Below are 19134 nucleotides of genomic sequence, written 5' to 3' on the forward strand. Positions count from 1 at the left end.
GAAAGACTGGTTTATACTGGGAAGGTAGTTAGTGGTTAAGTGACTTCAAATTTTAAAAGAGGCATTAACAGCAATAGCGACTTAAAGATGGATTATAATAGTCTCTTCCCTCCCCCACTATCATACAGACCATCTTACAAATTACCACTGAATGTCTGTAATTCTGAGGCCAAGAAAAAAAGATTGACTGAAAAGATACATTGAAAGCCATACACTGAAAGAAAAAAAAGATACACTGAAAGCCATAAACATTCAGAAGAAAAAAATACCTGTTCCACTGCAATAGGCAGAAGTGGAATTTATGTGAAACTAGATTTGATATCTCCCATTTTAAAAAGATAGCCTTCCCCCCTTTTACGTAACAGTGTTAGGCTGACAGCTTTGTCTTTAGTTTGGTTAAAGAGGTTTTGTTGGGGTTGTTCGTTGGTTGTTTTTTGGTTGTTGTTTTTTTTTTGGGGGGGGGGGTTGTTTTGGTTTTGTTTTGGGGTTTTTTTTTTTTTTTTGGGGGGGGGGGAAGAACACAGAATATTTTTTTAGAATCCCAATCAGTTCTACGACTTACCATAAGGACCATTCTGCCAGAATTTTATAATTAGAAAGAATGTTCTTAGCTGTCTTAAAATGTGGATCAGACTGCTTCATCCTAAAAACTAGAAGTACATTATAACACTAAACCAGTTAGGAAATGTATACTACATGGACGTGCTTTGCACCGTGCTCTGAGATGATGGAGAACAGAGAAAACACTCCTAGATTTTATTTATTTGTCCACTGAAAAAGGGGGGGGGAATGGGTAATGTATTGTAACTCTGAAAAATTGCAACAGATCCTGCTACTACAATCAAAAAAGTAAATTAGAAGGCTGTATTTTTTCCCTTGTAAAGGTCACATGGTTAGTTTCACATAAAGAAACTCATAAATTGCAGTTTCTAATTAATATTCACTTTTTCTTTCTTTTTCATTCAAGGAGCCACATCATATTGACACATTAAACAGATTATTTGCTGTATTGTAGATGAAAGCAAAAGTGAAATTTTTCATTGATCAAATACACAATGCTTGTTTCAGCATCAGTTTCAGAACATGATCCTCTCAAAAGAGACTGATGCTATACATTTTACAACCCAAAGTAAGGATTCCAGAATTAAATAAATGGACACTTCCAATCATCTCCACTACAAAAAAGGAACTGCAGCAACTAGCCCTTTTTTCAATTCTGCAAGGTCTTCTCTTGCACGACAGTTCATATAACTCTACCCCAGGGGAAAAAAAAACTGCTTGAAACCAAAATGAAATTTCTTATTAAGAAACTCAACTCTCAGCTGCATTTTAAAATAAACCTAATTTTGTCCCAATGCTCAAAAGTACTCAAAAATTGAAAAAATATTTTCCAAATAGCATAAAAAATTCCTTTTCAATTGTAGCATGGAATTATAGTACTTTCTGAAATAAAATGGTTTGCTGTACAGTAATACCAGTGCAATAATTGAACTGTTTCATAAATAAGTTTTTAGAACATGTGTAGCACAAGTTCTGTCTGAGTAAATAAGGATCTGTATTACCTTTAATGAGATGAACAACCTGGAAGTCTTACCAGTCAATGCCACTCTCACTAGTCCAAACAGTTCATTCCAATCTCACAAAAACTAAACCTTTTAATCTTTCAGGACTAACCCGTTCCACTTTTTTTCACGTATCAAGTGTTTGAATTACTCAGAATTTTTACCTTTGCTTACATTCAGAGAGCAATTTAGGTTGGAAGATTGTGTGATTCAAACCCTCCCCATCTAAGTCATACTAGCTTCAAAGTTGTATCTAACCTCAAAATCAGACCAGCCTGCTCAGAGCCTTTATCCAGTTCATTTCTGACTATCTCCTAAGATGCAGACTGCATAACACTGCGTAACACTGTAGACAACCTGTTCCAGTGCCTGACCATTGAATCATAGAATCGTTTATGTTGGAAAAGACCTTTAAGATCATCAAGTCCAACAGTTAACCTAGCACTGCCAAGTCCACCACTAGACCACTTTCACTACAAAGAATTCCTTCCTAATATGTAACCAGAATCTCTCTTTTTGTAACTCATGTACATTGCTTCTTGTCCTATCTCTGTGTATCAAGTCTGGCTCCATTTTCTCTACCCATGCTGAAGAGATTGAAAGTTTCCCCCTTTATTAGCCTTTTCTTCTTAAAATCGAACAAACGAATTCTCCCAAGACCTCTCACACATCATATTCTGCAGCTCCCTCATCCTCTTCATGGCCTTTCACTACACTCCCTTTGGTAAGCCAACGTCTTGCACTTGGAGCGCAAAACTGTACAGAGTCCTGAGGTAGTAAAACACAGCCCTCATTCTGCTGCCTACACTCTTGCTAATGTGGCCTACTACATGGTTAGCTTTCATCATCACATGAGCCCACCGCTGACTCACATTCAGCTTGTCTACCAGGACCCCTCATGTCAAGCCTGCCATCAATCTTTGCATTTTCAGCTAGTTCTTCCTTACTCGTAACCAGTCCAGCAAGGTGCATCTCCAACTTGCCTCCTTGGGGTGAGACTGCTCACCCCATGCTGAGAAATTGTCCTCAACACACTCCAGAAACTTCCTTGATTGCATGTGCCCCTCCAGAGCAGATACCAAGGCGGTTAAAAGTCCTCCATAAGAACCAGCTTATTCCAGTTGCCTAAAGAAGGTGCTCCTCTTCTACTTCTGAAATTGGCAGCCTGTAGCAGATACATATGTGATGTTACCCTTGTTGGTCTCCCCTCTGACCCTGACCCATTCTACAGCAAAGATTCAAACATTTAAGCCCAACTCCTCTTCCCTGGCCATCCTTTCTAAAGTGCCTTTATCAGGCCACTGCTGCTCTCCAGGCATCTGAGCTATCCCACCACACCTTTGTGCTCACAATAAAGTCATAGCTCTGTGACCACGTATGGATTTCTAACTCCTGCCCTTTGTTCCCCATGCTGTATGCATTTGTATATGCCACTTGAGTCAGGTCCCCCAGTCATGACAATCAGAGAAAGCACTGAGAGCCTCCCCCGTAATTCTGTCCTTCAGGCCCCTGTCCTTGCTGACCCCACTTCTCACTGGGTTGTGGTCACCACCCCTGAAGATCCCACCTGAAAGTTCTCTGCTAGGTTACAGGAGCCTGTTGGCAAAGATGCTGTGAAGCTGGGTTCAGAAGTTCCCACCTTCCTTCCAAAAAGGGGTTGTTTTCAGTTTGGATCCATTCAGTTGTCTGGCTTAACAGCCTGTTTCTACAAACAGGCAGTGTAACTGAGGTAAGAGTGAACTGCAGCAGGGAGCTCCTAAACCTGGTTTTGCTGCTAAACCTGATGTATCAAGAAATTACATCGTAATTGGTTTTGGCCAAACTCCAGAACAACAGTGCAACCAAAGCAAAAACATTCCAAACAAAAAAGTGACATTTACTGAAAACTGATATTTATATGCACGTATAATACAAATATACACATTCCCATTTCTTAGCAGGCAGCTCAGTTTGGCTGGAGCACTGCATTACTACAGCTTATTTCTAGTACCTGAGCCACTCAGTCATATAGAAATTAATGTACCTAAAATTTCAACAGTATATTAGCAACCACATCAATCAGGTTATTTAGCTAATTCTGATTAAAGAGCCGATAGGCTGATATTCACCAGTTGACATAAAATAATAATTATAAAGAAAGTAACTACTTTAACAGATCGCTTATTAATAAAATAGAGGTGACGTTGGTGAAAGGCAGTACAAGTTACCTAACTACCAAAATATTTCATTCATCATTTTTAGGTATTAACTGCACGTAGATGAATAGTATATACAAAATCACAGAGAGAGATATATGATTTTTCCTTGCTGAGACACTATTTCTCCTTAAGATCACCTCTCAGCAATTTGATTTTCATGGTATAGCAAAAGAACATATTTTGAAAGAACATGTCCCAGCGAAATGTTCTGAACTGTTTCATCTTTTTAACCCTCTGACTCTACAAAAATTTAAATACAGACAGACAACAATCTTTCAAAGAACAGTTTTTTTCCTTTAGAACCTATTTTTCAGAGAGAGATACAATTTTTATTGAGTTTTATAATAATAATAATATATTATTTCTCACTGTTCTGATGTTTTATTTTCCAGAAGATCTTATTAAGAAGCATGACATGTCAACCAAAACTGCAATTGAATACGAATATCCTTACATCTATGAAAAAACTCATTGCTTTAACTTTTTATATTCTAGAGCAGCTCAGGAAACTCCCTTATCAGTGGGAAATCTTGATTAAAAAACAAAACAAAACAAAAACCAGCATGCAGAAATGCAGGCTATCCAGAAAGATGCTCTTGCAACCCCCACCCCAGGATTACCAATAAAATTACCTTATCTTAGATATTCATTAGTAAGAGTTCAGTTGAAATATCATCATTCTAACCTTCAAGCTGTTAACAATGGTGGAAAAACCTAATTAAAACATTAACAAATCTTACCTGTCGAATTATACTTTTTACACAACGGATGGGAAGGCCTTGATAATTGGACTTGATTATCCATTTTAGGAGATGATGTCCAAGTACTTCGAAGACCATACAGACATCTGGGATTTAATTAAGGATAATTTCCAAATAAACTTGTTGATGAGATCAACACAAATGTTTGTTTGCATACTGGCTACAGCAATCATCACCCTGTTTAGAGGGAAAACAGTTCCCCCTACAATGAGCAGAACATGGTATATGCTTTGGTACTACATTTCAATTTATATATAGCACATACAAGAACAGTGCCCAAATGCAGAACAAATTAAAATAAAACATTTTAATTATGCAAATCTTGTCAGTTATTTCTACATGTTAACAATAGCATTACGGTGAACAATGAAATAGGTAATTGTAAAAAATAACTAATTCATTTTTGTTTTCTCTGAAACAGTTAGAAGTACTGACTTGGCCTATTATCTCTAGTTTCCAATAAATTTTCAATTATATGAATAGAAGGTTTTAACAACAGAAGTCTGCAGCAACAGTGTTTTAGAAAATGAACCATACTAAACATCTTTTTGATTAGGCTCCATTAAGAATCACTTGACACCAAAGACTAAAGTAGTAAGAGAATGGATGTCTTACCACCTACAGTTTTAACTGCAGAGAATAATGGCAATCACCAAAGAACTCAGCAACAAAGAAAATGTGGAACTCAGAAGCAACATGCAAAACACACAATGCCAAAAAGTTTAATTTGACCTAGCATCTACTATTGGCCACCAACAGAGGCCAATAGTAGATGATCAGGGAAGAGTATTAGGAAAAAACAAGATGTAGGAACTTCCAGTGATTTGTGGTTCAAGGGCTTCCTAAGTTAGAGATTCTACACTTAATATACCTGGGTAGGTTATCTTTCTATTGAGAAAATATTCATATATTCAAGCTAATTGTAAGTTTTATCATCCACAACATTCTGGCAAGAAATTATACAATTGGACTATGCTGAGTTAATCCTCAGACATAAGTTGGAAATGACCTTAATGTCCATGGAAATCAGAAAGAATGTTAAAATCTTAACTACATGATGCTATAACCTTGCAGAGAATAATATAATACAAATAACAGAAAATGAATTGACAGATACTGCAGGAAAATCTCAATGGATGAAATTAGACTGTACCTCAGAGACCATTCATAGGGAACTACACTGTTCGGGGAGAAATCTTACCTAACTTCTCTAAGTTTTATTAACTAGAGTCTTGGCAATGATCTTAGTGTCACTGTCTTACCTTGTGTCAAAATGAGACTTAGCTTGTCTATCGGTCTATCATTTACATTCTTCTCAAGTACCTACCTATATGTATAAAGTTAACTCAAGTTTTAAAATCTACATCCCCCATGCTGGAGTTAGACCAAAGTTAAAAGGTCTCAAGACTGGTCAAAGCACACTGTGAAGAACTGTAACATTTTGATTGCTGCTACCTGTTCATCTTGCTTCATGTTCCTTAATTCCTATGTTAGAGGAGACAGTGAATAGTCATTTCCCAACCATATAAATCAACTCTACTCAGAATATTATAAAACTCTGTTCCATTCGGAAGAGGAAACAGTCTTGGTTACTTTACCACACAAGCATTCACCGAACAGAAGTCACTAGTAAAGCACACAGCCATCAAAAAGCATGAGCAGAGCACATTAGCTCTGCACGACTTATTAACTTAGCCCACGCAGTGAAGTAGCAATGCTACAGCAATACAGATTTCAGAAAGGCAAGACACTGCAGCATTCAGAAATGAAATTTAGGACACCCGCCCACAGTCCTTCAGACCACTGCTGCTGCAGACTCTCCAATGCACATTCCTGCCATTCCTTGCACTTACAGAAGTGCTAAGCCTTGCCCATAACCAGAAGAGAAAGGGGTGTAGGGAAGTGAATAGCTGAGAGGCAAGGGGAGGGCACCGAGAAAGGAGACGCAAGGAGGAAAGGCAGAGGCAGAAAAAGAGAGGGAGGGCCACAAAAATGGAAGTGATGTCTACCTGAAAAAAAGACTGCAACGTTTTGCTGGGAGGACGCGGACAAACTAAAGGCATGCTCAGTACTGGGGAGAAAACTGGGATGGGGAGAAGACATACAGGAGGCGCAGTGTTTGGAGTAGGTATGCAAAAATGTGACTGTTGTCTCATTTACTATCCTGACCTGAAAAACATTCAACTGTAAGCCAGACTGCCCACAACAAAGAGTTTGGGAAAAGCTGTGCATTAACTGTTAGGAAACCAGCCTTCCAAGCCCCAGGATCTTCCTACAGCACCGACATCCTGACAGATGAGTATGTCCAAAAAGTTCTCCAGCAAAATTAAACCTGAAGCCCACCCAGCAGACATGCCTCTTATGAAACGCCCTTTGAAGCAGTTTGGGGAATGTCTGAAAGGGGGAAACTGAGCAGAGCAGTAAAAGTGAGAGCAAACATAACATTAATCAGCTGACAGGCTTAAATATTTAAAACTGTTCTTTCTTGACTAAAATCCTACCTGTAACTATCTATCTATCTACAAACACACATTACAGGGGCATTTAGAAATCTGATGAGGGTTACAGACTAGTTAAGCTAAATGTAGTAAGGCTGTGGTACCAACACAGAACACTTCTGGACGTATCTCAGTTGCTTCTGGATTGGCAGCATTTAGGCTCTATAGCATTTAATTAATGTTATACATTCTTTGGAGATAAATTTATTATAATTATTATAATGTCTGACTGTATCGGGAATGTTTCCTTCTTTATTTTGTCACTTGTCTCTCCAAACACTTGTTTCATTATGTGATTATTTGAATCCTTTATTAAAAAAATGCTACAGTCAAGTAAACATTTATTAAGGCTCTAATAAATATCCAGGGCAGACAAACGTAATAATCTACATGTACTGAAAACACCACAGTGCCCAAGCTAGGAAATTCTGTTATTTCCTGAAAAAATCATAATTGCAATATTTTTTAAATGTACAAGTAGTTAAAAAATTATCAATCTAGTGTAGCATAACACACATTGTTAAAATCCCTCTGTATATAAACACTTATTACAGCTCCTAGGAGAAAGATGATTGTTTTCACACACACTGCGCAGGCCTATGGCCCTGCACATTCCCAGCTCTGTGCTACATGGTTCTTGACAAGTTTCCCTGTTTGGAAGCTGCACGACATTTTGTGATATTAGCCATCCAAAGGATTCACCCACCTCTCTTCTGTCTTGCTTTAACTTTTAAATGTATTCCATAACCAATAATCAAGCCTCTATGAAGCATATGTTGTTTTAATTTACAGTCAAGGAATAGATATTTAGTGACTTGCCCAAAGGAAGCTGGAAACAGGAGAGCATGGAAAAACTCTCAAATTACTGTATTTCTCTCAACTTGTTCAACTCAATAACACTAACATAGCACTAATATGGCATTTTTAAAATGGAAACAAATAGCAGCAAAATGTTAAAATCAGTTACCTGCTCCCCCTCAAAAGAACCTGCACCAAAGATTTTTTTTCCCTAGAAGATAAAAAGGAGTTGATCAAATAATCAATGCAACCAACTGCTGCTCAAATAAGCAATGCAACTCAGGATGCACAAACTGTTCACAAGAAAACTCAAAGCATAAGATACTTTATATCATATTTTCACTGGTGGCTAGGACTTTGCCAGACTTCCAGCTGTAATTTAAATTTCAGTCCAGTATCAGCTGATCCTGTCTACTGTACCTTTCTGAAAAATGTACTTCTCAGTAAGGCAGGAACATTTGCCTTCCACATAAAACAAATTCTGTAGTGCCAGAGTTTTCAATGTGAAGGTAAAACCGAAATAGAATAAATCAGTATCAGCTGTCAAGTTTTAATGTGCTAACACAAAGCTATCTGAATCCTTATGTTTCACTAGCACATGGTCTCTTGGCTTTGTCAACTTAAGTGCTATTTTTCAAAAAGATACAGTTTGGATATGCTTTCAAAATATTATCACTAATGAAATTTACACTTCACACTTAGAAATGGCTCTCACCTTTAATAGATGTACACATACATGTGAATCTTAGCAATAATTTAAGAACATTATTGGGAAACTGCTCTGTTAAGCAGATAACAATTATTTCTATGTATAGTTATGGATGCATTTTCTTATTCCCCATTTCATATTAGTGTTTTACAATGAGAACAGTAAGTCAAAATTTCTGATTTCTAAAAATAACTTTAATTATTCTTCCATTGTACAGCTGTCAGCTGAAGACCTGAAGTGCTTTGGTCAGATTATTTTTTTGTGAACATAGTTAGAAAACAGAGATATTTATTAAATACTTCTTAATAAGCATCTCAGCTCATAAACTAAAACCTATTTTTTGTAGCACAACAGCAGCACCAAGAAACCCTAGCCAGGATTCTTTGCCTCACTGTGTTAAGCAATTTCCTTGATCACAAACCATTTATATTCAGGTTGAAATGACTACCGACAACTGTATGGTTTACTTTAATTCATTTTAATTTGATGATAAAGCCTAGGAAAAAAGCAGACTATACTAACTTCACTTACATTTAAGCAGCTTTCTACCATGCTAGCTGACCACTGAAGCAACTAGGAAACAAACCAAAATGGGACAAAGGGAAAGCAGTTAAGACCCCATTCTGTAACTGAGAATACTTGTCCTCACGTTCTCATTCTCACTTATCACAAACCCAAAGGCTTCATAACTAATGTCAAGAGACAGATGGATGGGATAAAAAAACTGCTTGCATACTTCTCCCTGAAAGGATGCTTTCTAGTGGGCATTCAGATTTACTGACAGTCACCTCCTAGATTCCTCTCCTAGAGGACGAGAGTTGGTGAAGAACATGTTAACCTGATCTGCTGAAGACTGAAGGCACATCACCAAAATCAATTTAGTGTTAAGCTCTCTAGAGCAGGAACTGTTTCTTTGTCTGGTAGTACAACACCATGAACAATGAGGTCTGTTATTAGGGCTCCAAGACACAACAAGCATACACATAAATAGCAGCTGTAACAGTAAATGAAAGCACAGTAATATAATAAGCTGCTAAAATATCTAATATAATTAGCAAGGATAACTCACTTGAGCTCAACTCTAAAATCAAATATATTCATAGACCCAAAATTTTCCCTGAGAACAATATTCAGTCATATTTTACTTTGCCTCCCTCCTTTTAAATTTTTTTTTTAAAGGAAGCATTTGAAGGTAAAGCTTTAAAACCTTTGCCAAAAGAGAGGCTAACACCTGGCCAAAAGAGGACCACATAAACAAGAGGAGAATCTCCATTGCCCTCAGACTTCCCACGAGAAAACAGAAACCACGTTCTTCATGACACTGACACTTTCTGTCTCTTTACTAGTATAGTGCAAAACATATTTCCTGTAAGCCTCAGTTATTACAAATCTTTTCAGTAAAACTCCATTTTTTAAGTAAACTATCTATCTCTAGTTCTAGCAGACCATGACAGGATTCATGGGGATTTTTTTTATTTTGCATTGTGTTTAGAAAAGCTAAGCTACTTTCACTCTGGTGAGTGCATTACACACTGCACTACTCTTTGCATCTACATATATTTTGTTGTTTCTACATTACAAATTTAAAGCACAACTAACTAGAAAAAAGCCAGAGCTAAATGCTTACTTATCTCAATACATCATTTTTAATGCAGATGCCATGTTTTCAAAAGGATACGAATTCCATTCATTCCAGAAATTTTGAAGTCATCAATTAGCTGTACAACCATATCCTTGTTGGGATCATTAGGGTCACTTTCACGAACCTGAACCAAGAATGGAAACACTGACATTTTTGGAAAAAATTCCCTTTAAAATACTAATTAGTTAGCTTTCCACATGAAGTTAAACAATATTTTGGAGCTTCAGAAATCATGGTAACATGTAAGCCAGCTATTTAGGAAAAAAAAAAATTTAAAAAGTTTAAAAACAATATTCTGCTACATTTTTTTACTTCATTATTACTATTATTATTGGTATTGAGCACTGTATTGCATGAGTGATACTTACACACTTGAGCAACTTTATTTCATCCAAGGCTGTCTCTGTATAATGCTGGGCACTTTTTACAACTTTCATTGCAACAAACCTTTTCCCCCTTGAAAAGAACAAAAACATTTTCAACACATGCTCTGAGCTAAAACAGACACACTTTAAATATTCTATTTAAATATTCTATTTAAAGTTTCCTAACCTTCAATAACCTAATGTATTCTGAAAGAAAACACTGAAATTACACTAAAAAACAACTTTTAAAAATACTCTGTTAACAGTCTGATTTATCGAATATTTTGTCTCCTTGATGCTAATGTCTTTAAAATAGGTATTTGGTTACACGTTTTATCATTCAATCAAGGTATAATTATATTTTTTCATTAAAGGTACAACGGAAATAAAAACATAAGCTTACTCTCACATGTTCAAGACAACATGCAAATTCAATAAGCAAAGCTAATTTGTCAAAGAAAACAGAATTACAATTATTTCTGAGAGCTTTTATAAACTACACTCTTAACCAAGAGCAAAATAAGACTGTATACATCTTTCTGCATAAAAAGACAGCAAACATTTACATAACTTTATCGTGCACGTAACACAAATGTTACTGCAAACAAAATAAAGTAACATATTAAGAAAAAAGTGAAAAGAAATAAATAGTTTTCTTACTGCATATCCCAGCATAGCCAGACTGTAGAGAAGTGTCCCCATCCTAACTTTCTAATAACATGATACCGGCCATTGAAAAGATCACCAATTTTCACTGGATGATAGCCTCCTTTCATGAAAAAACGAGTAGAAAAAGAATATTCAGAAAACAAACAATAATTCCCAGGTTTTCAAGTAATTCTTGTAATATACATTTTCCTTTTCAAATTGTCCTGTACTATAAATAGGAAATCTAAAGAAAATTCTACTCTAATGTTAAAAATTCTGCTTTACTTGGCCTGGAGGGAAAAAACTCATGTCCTGTAACTACTGTAGAGTTTATTCACCCTTCTCTCTTACGGCTTTTATTTGTGGTAATATTACCATCTGCTTTCTATTTCCGCAGGCTTATCTTCCACTTCACAGAGAATACAGGAAAGATTTACATTATTTCTTTATCATTTTTGAATCTTCTCCAGTCAACATATACCGGATGATTGCAGAATCTCAACAGAGACTGTTTGAATTCCCATTTGCTTTCTACTAATAAGGGCAGCAATAAAATACTTCCTGAGAAAATGTTAAGAACAATGTAGACTTTACTGATGCTCTTCTGGTTGGCTTCTGACCCATAGCAGCAACGCATTTTTCTCACGTCTGTGGTTTTTACAGTGAGGAATAAGGGACAGCAGGCAGCTACGGGCTTTGTCTGAACTGCTTTTTAATTACTGAAGTCTGAAGTTCTAACTTACACCACTACACAGGTCCTCAAAAGCCCCATGAGGCAGAAAGGCCAACAGGACAGAGGAGGCTGGAGCTCATTTCTAGAGAGAGTGTTGGTTGACAGCCGCCTGAATATGAGCCAGCAGTGTGCCCAGGTGGCCAAGAAAGCCAATGGCATCCTGGCTTGTATCAGAAATAGCGTGGCCAGCAGGACTAGAGAAGCGATCGTGCCCCTGTATTTGGCACTGGTGAGGCCGCACCTCGAATACTATGTTCAGTTTTGGGCCCCCCACTACAAGAGAGACATTGAGGTGCTCGAGCGTGTCCAAAGGAGGGCAACAAAGCTGGTGAAGGGTCTAGAGCACAGGTCTGATGAGGAGCAGCTGAGGGAACTGGGGTTGTTTGGCCTGGAGAAAAGGAGGCTGAGGGGAGACCTTATTGCTCTCTGCAACTACCTGAATGGAGGTTGTAGAGAGGCGGGGGTTGGTCCCTTCTCCCAGGTAACAGGTGATAGGACAAGAGGTAATGGCCTCAAGTTGTGCCAGGGGAGGTTTAGACTGGATATTAGGAAGTTTTACTTCACTGAAAGGGTTATCAAGCATTGGAACAGGCTGCCCAGGGAAGTGGATGAGTTGCCATCCCTGGAAGTATTTCAAAGATGTTTGGATGAGGTGTGTAGGGACATGGTATAGTGGTGGTCTTGGTAGTGTTAGGTTTACGGTTGGACTCGATGATCTTAAAGGTCTTTTCCAACCTATACGATTCTGGTTTCTAGGCAGTGTGAGGAGGTGTAATGAAGCTTTTTATTTCCTTTGTATTTTAAGAGGCATTCTTCCTCCCAGTCAAACCAGGGAAGACAGTGATTACACAAAGGTAATTATTCAGACCTTAACACACTAATAACAACATCCACAATTTTGCCTATATTGCAAACAAATAATAAAGCTGCACCATGCAACCCTCCAGGACATCACCAGCAGCAGACTCAGAGCAGCTGTCAAGGAATCACCTCTTCAGCTCTTTCTGGTCCTTCACAATGTCATGCCCAACTGTCCTTTGGCAAGATCCTCAGTTATTGACTATTCCACTTAAAATTAGGAAAACCTCAGACTACTTTCCCTAAGTTGCTGTATCTGTTTTGAAATCCCCTGAAAATCTTGTTAGAACTGGTGCCCTGTTAAGACAACAATGTGAACTTATCACTTAATCCCTTGGATTTAAAACAGGGACTTCTCTCTTATCCTTTTTATCTGTGGAACAGTGACATCAAATCTGGATATATTTATACCCTTTCCTTGCTAATAATATCTTCTTGCCTTAACAGAAGTTCAAGAGTTTATTTGTGAACTTTTCTCAAATGCTTCCAGAGCAGATTAATAAATTTAACACAATTGTATGATAGAACTATAAAGATTACATATTCAACAGACGATAAAGCTTAAATAATGTATTGCTTTAGATGTTGGTATGTCTAAACTGAAACTCTAAAACACACACAGCTTTGATATTTGTATGTTAAGGTGTAACTTCAAGCTTAGCAGACAGCAGACATTCACTGGTTTGCTCACAGCCTCAAACGAAAGCTGACCCATCTGACATGGTTGCAGCTGCCCAGGCTCTCGCGTGTAATATCGCTGGCAGAGATTCAAACAGCTCGGGCCAGAGCACCAGGCAAGCAGCACTCACAAGTATTCGTCTCAGCAAGGGCCGGTCTGAACCAAGTGACAGCAACAAACAATTTCAGATGGGCAGCACAAGTCTCTGCTATACAGCGCGAACTTCATGCACCTCCCTGCCCTCCTGTCTCCCAGTTTATACCACCGCAGAGGGTCAAGCATGTTCACCGGGCACAGAAATGAGTCTGATGTGCATAGGTAGCATGGACAGACACAAAGAGCACAGTCTCAGCTCCCCCAGCCTAGCAGTAATGTGTTGAAGTTTCATCTTTTCCACAAAAATTTTGCAGAAATCTATGAAAACCCAGATATGAGAACAATCTTTCAACTTTTAACCCGTGAGAATTGTATACTTACTGTCACACACAATATTTCATTTCACAAATCACTAGGTAAACAGACACCAACATCTTCAGTTAAAAAAGAGTAAAGGAAAAAGAAGGCCCTAGTTGAGGAGCAGTACAGGGCATTACAGGAGGACCGAGACATACGGACCCAGCCTAGGACTGAGTCCCAGGACTGCCCCTTGAGGGAAGACCTACCCTCCCCTCCATCATGGGGAAGGAAACGTTCATGAAGAGCTACCAGGACAACTCACCTAGCAACCTAAAAAGATACCTACATTTCCACTGCTGAATTGTGTCAGCCCCAGTAAGAATGCTTAACACTGCCAAGTGGGAAGTCCTTCCTCTTCAAAGGAAAAACAGATCACTTTTGGAACACCCAATCGGATTTACACTCCAGGGAAGGGGACTTACCGAGAGTAAGTGTTGACTACTATGCTGTCCGCTTCATTTGCGAAAAGAAACAGTATCAGCCACATATGAAGCCCAAGTCTATTGCAGCTTCATTATTACAGAAATTTTCCTGAATAAACTCACATATACAAATCCATACTGACAGAAACATTAAAAACAAAACTAATTTTTAATTTAATCGTCTATTTAACCATCCTTGCAGTAACAGCTGATTAAAACATTTGAAAATCTGAATAAATATAATCATATTTTAAGATAGCTATTGACTGGTTTAAAAGAAAAAAAAATATTACTCTTTGGTAAATTCTTTCCATAAAACTCTACCTAGGACGATGAAGTGATAGATGTGAGTGGAAGGTTGAGAGAACGTACAGCAATTCTACCTTTCCTTTACTGAAAAAGTTTGCATTTGTGAAACGAATTGAGTCTGCTGACCTGACAGAAAGAATTACATAAAACACTTCCACATAATTCGCTATCACAGTATCATTTCTTCTGATTTGAGTTTTGTCCTCCATGTATCATTGCATGAAAACAGTGAAAAGTATGAAACATTGTTCTCTGTATAATCATTATTCCTTCTGCAAATAGACATAATTAGGAAAACTGAAAAATATTTAACACCTGGTTTTGACACCTCTCTATGGTTTGCAAAACAGATTTTAGAATTCAACCATACAAAAATTTCTGGAACATTTTACAGTTTTCCTAAATATCTAGTCCTATTAAATCATTCCTTAACAGTTATATAGCTTCAGATGTATATGAAAACACTCACAATTCATACAGCCTTTTGCACTGCCAGAAGTGTGTATGTGGGCCTTCAAGTATATAAAACAATGTCCAGAAGTAATTTTTTTGCACTAAACAAAATATATGCTTTTTTGACATGTTAACAGCATAGCACTTAACGATGAAGAATTTAAATACAGGTAAACATATGTTTCTATGTTAAGGTAAACAAATGCCTTGTAAGTCTGCCTCTCTGCAGATAGCCTTTGGCATACTTGTGCTTCAAAGGGTCAAAAATAATCAAAAACTTGGGACAGTTTCTTCCCATCACAGACAAGAGAGAGAACACCCTACAGAGGAAATCAGTCAAAGACACCAAAGTCAAGTTAATAAACTGGGGGTTGGTAAGTGATTTTAGTAAAATCTACGTATTGCAAGAATAACAATACTATATATGTAAAAGACATGTTATTTTGGTCACTACAGCACTGTGATAACTAATTATAGCAATACACCAGCATATGCTACAGATACCAACAGCAGTAGCATATTCTCTGAGTATATATACTTCACAAGTTACTGTCTACTGTCCTAAGCCACAACAGGAGCAATTTTGGAAATAATCTATTACTATTCCTGTACATGTTACTCCCTGATTATTCAAGTCAGCAACAGTCATTTACAGGTTGTGGACAACCAGGTAACAACATGCTTAGTTAAATGCATTTTAAAAACTGGTATCATCCTATGATTAATGTAATTATTTACGTTCTTCGTGAATACAGAAAGTATTTCTAAATACTAGCAGTAAAAAGAAAGCATCTATGCAAAATTAGCGGGTTGAGAAAAATTATGTACTTTTGGAAAAATGATATTGGTATTTGAAAATATACAATGTATAAGTGGCACTGCTGATAATGTAACAAAAAAACGTGTTGTGCTATTAACTGCAGCACACACAGAAAAAAAGTCTCTCTCACAGCTAGCTAGCTAGCTACATGCACCCAAGAAAGAGGGTCAGAAAAATGAGATCATTATTCCTAAATGTCTCCTGAATGTATTGGTAATTGTAGCTGGCTAGTTCTGTGTTTGTATAGGGAATTATTCCCTTTGTGAACTGGATGAATGGGAGATATCTCCAGGGGGCAAAGAAGATGTTCAGAGAAGCAAAGAATTCCAATTACATCCATGACACGACAGGCCCTTGAAAAAAATCTCCAAGTGTTTCAAGGCTTTTCAGAAAAGAAGAAAAAATAGCTTCATTGTCTAAGTACCCCTTGAAAAATCACATAGTAGGACTTTTGATATTTCCATTCCTTAAACAAATAAAGACTTGAAAAGCATTTAATGTAAACTCAGTGACACCAACAGAAGTCATCTTACAGATTTAAACAGGCCCTGGAGGAAGCCCCCAGGGAACAGAGGTTAGTCTGCTTTACACCAAGGGCTGTTAGTTGTCTCTTTCACATCAGGTGCTAATTCAAACTAATCTAATTTCCTGATTAAAAATACTATTATGACTATTTACTAACCACCATGTAACGTGGTGAAGATATGAGCCCAGCACATAGTAACATATCCTTAAAAATAATAAATAAAAATAAAATTAGTAACAAAAATACCCTGGCAATGGGAAGTACAGTTAACAGGTAAAAATGTTGAATTAATTTAAAAAATTAATTATATACTCCCTCATCAAAATTGCCCTCCTATGAAATTTCAGACTGGGGTTGGGAACAGATGAAGTATGCTCTGTGCCTCACTCAAAAATCCTGGGAGATTGCCATTTTGGAGATAAAATTAGGAAGAATAGAGACACTCCAGTAATAAATTATAATTTCCAAATATTTATCTTCTACCCTGTAAATACAGGTAAGGTTACCCAAAACAGAAGAACATACTCAAACTAATCAAACACCTCTCAAAAAAAAAAGAAAATAATGTATCTAAAAGCCATCCCTGGAATTCTTTACCAAATAACTTATTAATTCCGCATATTGAATATAAAATAAACGAACAGAAAGTCTGTATGGCCCCAGATCATCCCAATCTGGCCATGCAATTCAGATTCTTATGGTGACCTTCCCTTCAGTTCAACACCAGCAGACTAAAAGAAGGACACGTACTGATCAGTCTTACAGGAAATTACAGTCAGAAAATAGGCAAATCATCTACCGGAGCAACAAAAGCACTGTTCTCACAGAAACAAATAATGATTATGACACACAAATGAACCAAAGCTTGAACCATCTTTAATATAATTCTATCAATTCAGAGCTTCAAAACCAGAAGATTTCCGAAGAACAGAAGTTCCCTTTAATTTTTCAGGAAAGTTGCAAGTGTTCTTAGTGTAACATGTAGTTAATTTTAAAAGCATCCAGATCTCGCTACTGACCTGCTATCGTCACAGAGACTCTAGTTAAACAGGTAACTTATAAGCAGGCTGTAAACTTAGACTATTTTTTGTTTGTTTTGTGATCTAGCTTCTCCAGATGGTGACATTTTGCAAGAGATACTGGAACACAGACAACAATGGATTGTTTGAAATTAAATGCAGCCCTTACTTCAGGGAAGAATTAAGTGGGAGCTTTGAAACACTTAATCTCAAGGAAATAAAGATGTCTACAAGTAAACAGATGTTTAAACAACAAATCCTTACTCACTGATGGAAGATGTTACAGATACCAAAAGAGCTATCTTAAGGAACAAATGTGTTGTAACAGAAATAATTTTTAAAAAAATACAAACATGCTTTAGTGGCATGTTTTTCTTTTCTCTGCTGCAGACTTCAACATTTAGTTTGAGTTTACTGTTTGGTTTTCGCTATTGGTATCAATAAGCCACTTAAACATTTGAAATATCACATATTAATAAAACTTTTTACACCAAAATGAAAGAATTACTTTCAATGGTTAAATCTGAAAATACAAAACAACTTGTTCCAGGCTGGGAGAAAGTATTCTTAAAATAGCACATCTCCAGGCTTACACAGAAACTTCTGATTAAGAAGACATCATCATATTTGACACAGAAAGTGTTTCTTGATATGAGGAATATAAAATACCAGATATAGTCAGTGTGCATACAGTGCTTTTTGTCTGTTCACAAACATTAATCTGAAGGGATAAACCTTTGATGTTTTCTAAAGTAAATTCATATCCTTGAAGTCTACTACAACAGATAACCCAAAGTTGATAGACCTGTTATTTATGATTTTTCACTAAGTACAGTGTACATTTTACCCTAATGGGAACAGACTTGGTACTTTAGCAGTGACATTAAAACAAACTTAAGTATTGACACTGTTGTACTGCAGTCACATGTTTTTATGCATTTAATGATATTTTAAAAATTAATATAAAGAGCTACAAAAATTAAGGAAATCAAGAGCTAAAATGAAGATGTAGAGAGCCTCGGACAATACTGAGGGCTGTGAAAGACAACATGCAATAAAGAAGCATGTAACATCTCAGGCTGGTGCAGGTGAGAGAAGGAGGGGAAAAAAAGGTAATAGATTAAAAAGTAAATGTAGTTGATGTTGTCGAAGGCATCAAAGCATTTTAGAACCTTTCGGAGTGTGGGAGGGGATGTTTGTTTTGGTTTGGGTGTTTTTGTTTCTCTTACAACTATCATCAACCACGAAAAGTTTATTCTCTCTTCTTATAACTAGGACATCAGGAAGAAAAGAGAGGTGCAATATTTGTATATTTATTGCAAAAATGTATAAATAAGCTATGGCTAAGTGAAAAAGTAAAGCTGAAGACAATTGTGCATCTGGACCTGAAATGAGTAGTTGTTCATAATTCTTGTATAAATAAATTCTGTAATTAAACACTAGGTCTTTAAAAACCTCCCAAGAACCAGAGTTAAGACTTGCAAGACAATGTTTACCCTCATCAACACTGCTGAATAGCACATACCTTTACAGTAATCTGCAGGATCCTCTTGCTCTTCATCATCGGACCCTAAAATCTCTTCCTCTGGCTCTGGCGGGGTGGGCTCCGGCAGGGGCGGAGGTGGGGGCGGGGGTGGAGGTGGAGGTGCAGAGGGAGCTTTCTGTTGAGGCTCTGGCC

The 19134-nt window shown here is 37.1% G+C and overlaps 1 protein-coding gene across 5 annotated transcripts in view; it reads right to left on the bottom strand.

Annotated features, from left to right (window-relative positions):
* SRPK2 (SRSF protein kinase 2) overlaps positions 1–19134 on the bottom strand; it is a 154548-nt gene that overhangs the window by 34745 nt on the left and 100669 nt on the right. For all 5 annotated transcript variants that reach the window (XM_072859365.1, XM_072859371.1, XM_072859399.1 and 2 more), the window contains 5 exons: positions 18982–19133; positions 11194–11302; positions 10537–10624; positions 10205–10292; positions 4501–4607 (listed from right to left, as the gene is read on the bottom strand). In XM_072859365.1, the coding sequence (XP_072715466.1) occupies positions 4501–4607; positions 10205–10292; positions 10537–10624; positions 11194–11302; positions 18982–19133 (544 nt within the window). The remainder of the gene's footprint in view (positions 1–4500; positions 4608–10204; positions 10293–10536; positions 10625–11193; positions 11303–18981; position 19134) is intronic.

Source organism: Ciconia boyciana, chromosome 1 (assembly GCF_034638445.1).
Source record: "Ciconia boyciana chromosome 1, ASM3463844v1, whole genome shotgun sequence".
Lineage (NCBI taxonomy): Eukaryota > Metazoa > Chordata > Aves > Ciconiiformes > Ciconiidae > Ciconia > Ciconia boyciana.